General features: G+C 39.8%; 1 protein-coding gene across 1 annotated transcript in view; it reads right to left on the bottom strand.

The window, feature by feature from the left end:
- Window positions 1–5,587, bottom strand: part of LOC107568293 (heparan sulfate glucosamine 3-O-sulfotransferase 4-like) — a 96,248-nt gene extending 90,661 nt beyond the window's left edge. Inside the window, exon 1 of the mRNA XM_016254225.1 lies at window positions 4,431–5,587. Coding sequence (XP_016109711.1) covers window positions 4,431–5,077 — 647 coding nt within the window. The 5' untranslated portion in view covers window positions 5,078–5,587. The remainder of the gene's footprint in view (window positions 1–4,430) is intronic.
- Between the last annotated feature and the right edge of the window lie 413 nt (window positions 5,588–6,000).

Below are 6,000 nucleotides of genomic sequence, written 5' to 3' on the forward strand. Positions count from 1 at the left end.
TGGTGTGCTGAGGCATGGTAAACAAGGGATAAACGGAGGATTTGGGTTCTGTCCTGCTTTGCTCAGCAGTGGATCTGCGTCTGCGACTCGCTCCTTCTGTCAGAGGCTCGTGTCTCGGCTTCTGACAGGAAAGAATCAATGCTGCATGCTGTTCATACTCCTCAGAAACGTGCAGATGATTTGCTTCACCCAGTGACCCTTAAAGTATTAGGACACTTAAGCCACACTGAAAAGCGTCTGAATTTCATTGCATTAAATATCAAAGTAAGTGACATCTGCAATGAAATGGCGCTGGAGCTTTTCTCACAAATAACTTTTTGGAGCTATTTTGAAAGGTGTCAGGTGTCAGGGAACCTGTCAATTCTTAACAGCTTCACACGGATGTTCTATCAGAGTAACCACACTGATGAGCTACATTATGTATGGACATGATCAACTAACATCTGAACCCGCGTGTCCAAATACTTAATTCTGAACAGTATATCTGTTGTTTTATAACTAGAATTTTCACATTTTCATTGTGCTATAATTCTTTTTAAACAAATTCATTTTCAATTAGTTTAACTGTATTAAAAAAAAATTAATAATAATAATAATAAAAACTATATAAACATCTTAAAATAACCAATATAATTGACAAGAACACAAAGCTAAATTTCTAAAACTTAAACTAAAATTAAAATGAAAACAGACAACATTAAGATAAAAAACAAATTTAAAATATTAATAAAAATAATACTCTTGACGATATCTCATTGATACTAAAATAACATTGGTTTGGAACAACACGAGGATGAATAAATAATGAGTTTTCATCTTCAGGTGAACAATGCCTTTAAAGGAATATTTCAACATAAGGAAATATCTACCAATAGTATGTTTTGGCATGTTAGTGATGACCACAGAAAATAATGTCTATCCATCTCTCAGTTTGTATAAGCAAACAGCTTTGCACATACAATGGAAGTCTATAGGGAAAACACGCAAGATGCTGCTGATAGAGCTTAACTTGCCTTTAACTCTCAATATTCCTTTAAACTACCAAAAGTTGTAAGGAATGAGGAATTTCTGAAGTTCTATCAGGAAACAAGGGTCACTGGGGAATAAATAGGTGCTGGAATTAGAGCGCTTCATTGTGTAGACTTGTACAGGGCAAGAACAATGCGTGGGCTTCAGCAGTGTATAGCTCTCACCGATCAGAATGTATTTTATCTCCAACAAAAAGGAAGAGACCTTGGTGTAGGCAATGCTGATTCTTTGCTATCTCTTGAAAGGCCACCTCTTTTACAGGCTCACGACTGGACAAAAAGATGGAAAAACTCAAATAGCCAAAGGATCTCCAGCTCTGAATATTGTGTGGGGGCTATTGAAGAGAATGAATAAATAACAGATCAGAGAAGCCTGTAAAATGCTGCAAATGTCCTATTAGATTTTTTTTTTTTTTTAGCAATACAAAATAACCACATACTGTAACATTATATAGCATATCTGATTCTTGTATCATTGCAAAATGTAAACGATATTATCGCCCAGCGCTAATTGGGAGCTGGGATGCTCAAAAAGAGCAATGTTTTGCCCTACAAATGGCTTACTTAAAAGTTGTCTCTGCATATTAAGCAGGGATATGAGTCTTTTAACACTGCAAAAATTACACACTTCAGCTTTAACACTCTCATTTTACCTTCCTGCACTCCTTTAATCTAAAAGTGAACCCCAACAGTGGCGCGATTTGTCTAATGATGCCAAGCGATTATTATTTGACAGAGGGAACGCATTACCCACTCAGTGAAAGTGAGGCTTCTTTTAAAAGCAGACAGGAGTTTAACAGAGCATCCAGTCCTCTCTGACAAGCCTTTTAAACATAGCATCAGGCTGTAAAGGAGGAGCGCCATCATATTTCAAGACTGAAATGACTACCTAACTTCTCCTGATATATATGCCCAGGAAATGAAGTCCAAAAAGCCTTTACCGCTGGATATTTATTCACGAAGGCTTTAAAATGTAAAACCGGCTTGTCTCTGCGTCTTTGCATACAGAATATTTGTAAACCGAGTTGCCTTCTTATGCATATTAAAGGGAACAGACCTCCTAAAAATCACAACTGACTCACTGTCATGTTGTTCCTAACCTGTATGACTTTCTTTCTTCTGTGGAACATAAAAGAAGATATTTTTTTCCCTAGTGTATAGGCAAAAACAAAACACTTTCACGTTTTCAAAATATCTTCTCTTGTGTTCCACAGAATAAAGAAAGTCATACAGTTTTGCAAATGACAGGAGGGTGAATAAATTGCATAATTAACTTTAATAATTCTTTACATTAATGAACTACACGTTTCACATGTTTAAGCTTTACAGCCTTAAGTGTGAAATGAGCCACTTCTGAAAATGCAAATCAGTTTGCAAGCATTTGGTGAGATTGTGGTCTCAAAAGCCAATATTAAAACACAAATGTTGGGTGCATGTTGTGATGTTTCATGTCATCAAATGCAAGGTCCATCTTTTCATGTAATTTCAAATAACATTTTGTTTTAAATACAGTTTAATTGCAGTTTGTTATTTTTGTTTAGCTACATTTAACCCCTCAGTTGGCGATTTGGCATATTGTACATCTAGCCAGACAGTTATTGCACATGTAATGTTGTTTCCTTCAGTGAGTATGGTAGGCCATTACATATTTGATATTCCTCCAAGCTACATGTCATGTTCCAAGCGCATGTGAAAACAAATTTAAGGCCGCTTAAGGGATTTTCCAAAACACACAAGCACTCTTAGGTGTTACTTATATAAGCGTGTCATCCCCAGGTCTAATGAGTCCCACACAATAACTGTAATGAAACAGCTCCCATTAACACCCAGGCAAATGAACGAACGTTACGAGTTCTGCTCGCTCTGAAGTGAATTGCGGCAGATGCTGCCTGGCCTGAAAGCTCTGAGTCACAGCCCAAGGCTAGCAGATCCAGCACACGCCGCAGCATGGCTTAATGCTCATTCACTCTCTACCCCTCAGATGTTATTTGCACAGCTTCTCCTCACCATAGGCAACTGTTCGGCTGAACGATGTTAGGTCTATGTAGAATAGCACTCCAAAGAAAAACAGCCTGACTGTAATAACCTGCTCTGGTTCTGATTGTAAATATAGTGGAGAGATGTAAATTAGGAAATATCGCAGGCTGACGAGTCAAAGCATGTTGAGGATGTGTATGTGAAAGCACATACCCGAGTAAGCACCTCATGATTTGAGCACACCTGTGAGTCTGGAGCCCAGGCGTGTTGAAAGTGCTCAACGGAGCATTCACTGCACCTGGCTCTACTGAGCAGTGATTGCGAACATGAATTTGGCGTGAAATGAAACAGTCATGCTGCTGTAGTAATTATGTTAAAGCTGGACAAAAGCATCCACTGCAGCCTGGAGCTTGGTTGCTTTTGAATCATCACATATGTATTAGTCTACTGACTAATTGACTGACTAAAGCATCTCTCAACTACGAAATGGGAAACAAAAGCAGATGACCTCTGCTATATTGTCTATATTAAGTGTAGACATACTCAAATGCAATACGTAGCCCAATAGAAGTAGCATTTACTTCTGATCAGCCCTGATCAAAAGATGCTTTGTCAAATAAAGAAATACAGTATTTTACGACTGTACTCAACTTGGATGTATATACCCATCATTTAGCTGTAGATTCATTTTATGTCTTCAAAAGCTTTGATGATCGGTGTAAATAATAAGACATTTGTACTAAACTAGTGTTTTTTTCCTGAATTACTAGACCATTTTGAAAGAATACAATAATGGTAAATATTTTCTGCAATCTCTGAACGCAAGCAAAGTATGTAAGCAAGGAAAGAGAACTCAACCAAGATGCTCATTGACCATATGCTTTGCCCAGATCTATCAAATGACTCAAAAACTGCTTTTTTAATTTCAGATTAAATTATTAATTGTTTGCATCTGTAGTTTGGCATGATCTTTCACTATTATTTACAAATAAATTAACAACTAAAAATAATAATATAATAAAAGTATTAAAATAAATTGTCCCATAAATCAAAGCCAGTCATGAAGGAAGCCATTTTGTTGTCATGTGACAAGAAAACCATAAAATAGAGAGGACTCCTGCATTCTCAATACTATTTACATAGGTATATATATATATATGTGTGTGTGTGTGTGTGTGTGTGTGTGGACTAAATGTTTGCAAATTAATAATAATAATAATAATAATTACGATAAGCATTTTGCTTGAGATTGAATCAACTTTTTTGTAAAAATCTGTATAAAACTTTTTCAAAAGCATATTAAACTAAAATCAAGAAAGAAATGACATTTCCAAGAACTTTAAACTAGATTGTTGTCTTGATCTCAGACATCCCTATCTGGCATTGACCCATAAACAACACAACAGAGAAACGTGAAGGGCGCACCTGTACCAATCCAGCCCCCTCTCGTAGTTCCTGTCAAAGAAGTGAGGCTCATTCCCTACGGCTCGAACATCGGGATGAACCCGCAAAGCTTCCAGCAGAGCCCTTGTCCCCCCTTTCTTCACTCCGATTATAATGGCTTGGGGCAATGTTTTAACCCCGTAATCCGAGGTGCAGTTCACCACTCTCCGAAGCTCGCTGTCCGTGGTGCTGAATTCCGGGTGCTCTTGCTCTCCAGCAGCAGCAGCAGCGCCAGCGCCAGCGGCGGCGCGCGACATCATGCTGCTGCTGCTGCTGCTGGTCGTAGCCGCCTGAGCTCGCGCCCATCCCGACGTCCTCTCGTCGATCCCCACGCTATTTCTAACGCTCGAGACGGCGATAGTTTGCTCTGTCGCCGTTCTCTCGATGAACTCCTCGTCGAAGTAGACCTGGGAAGAGGTCGAGTAAAGTTTTTCCCTCAGCGTAACAAAAGTTGTTTCCTCTGTCGCGAGCCTCCCCTGATAAACGTAGTTCTCCTGGAACTGAAAGGAGTTGTAACAGCTCATCAAGCTATAGAACAGATAGGTGACAGAAAGGGAGAGGGTGAACATGAATAAGATCTTCCGGGGCACTTTAGAAGTAAAAACCGAAGTGCTGGACCAAAATGCCATCTCTGATAGCAGCGACCCTCTCAGAGAAGTGGCCAGACATGTTTCCACCCCAAGTCTCGCATGGACACTCAACAACAATAACCTGTCACCATCAACACCGCAAACATCTGAAAGTGCGAGGAGGACCCCGCGCTCTCCACGCGCGCTTCACTTGAGGAAAACGGATCGTTAAAAATTCCAGAAGAACGTCTTGAGTATCGATTTCTTATTCCGACGCTGACAGCCTTTGTCACAACTGATCGGATTGAATTTGCAGATGAGAACGGCTGCGGTCGGGTGTCCTTCCAAACGAGCAGCCCGCTTGGACTGAGGGTGATGCTGCTGCTGATGGAAGTCTTGTCATCTTAGACGAAAAGGGGCAAAGATATAGCAAAGTCTCTGAAGTGATGTGCAGGGCACGTCTTCACCCGATACCGCTTCTGGAGTGCAGTTTTGACACCGCTGATTTCAAGTGGCAGTTGGCGCAAAGGCTGGATCTTAATCCAAACGAGGTGCTGATGTTGTATCACCCAGTCATCCTCCCACTGCTAATCCACTAACTTTGAGCGCTGGAGAGTGAGCAGCCTCGCCATAAATATTCATTGACTGCTCTCAGTGGCCGAGAGTGCAGCGCGCAGTCTTAACGCCTCGTGTTGATTGGTAGACGTGATGCGCGCATCAGCCGTGGGCTCTTCCAAAAACCCGAATAATCCTACATACAGTAAGAAACTGGTGCTACGTCTACCGCTTTCTACAAGACGACCGAGCAGGAAAGCATTAGACACGCTTGTAATTCTATCAGCCGAAACAAAAATACATTTATATAGTCCTATTAGAACACAATAGAATGTACTTTATTTAATAATAAAATATTTGATACTAACATATTAATATGTATACTGATTTATACTATTGGTATTTGATTTATTATATCATTCAACTAT

Source organism: Sinocyclocheilus grahami, unplaced genomic scaffold (assembly GCF_001515645.1).
Source record: "Sinocyclocheilus grahami isolate Dianchi unplaced genomic scaffold, SAMN03320097.WGS_v1.1 scaffold1232.1, whole genome shotgun sequence".
Classification (NCBI taxonomy): Eukaryota; Metazoa; Chordata; class Actinopteri; order Cypriniformes; family Cyprinidae; genus Sinocyclocheilus; species Sinocyclocheilus grahami.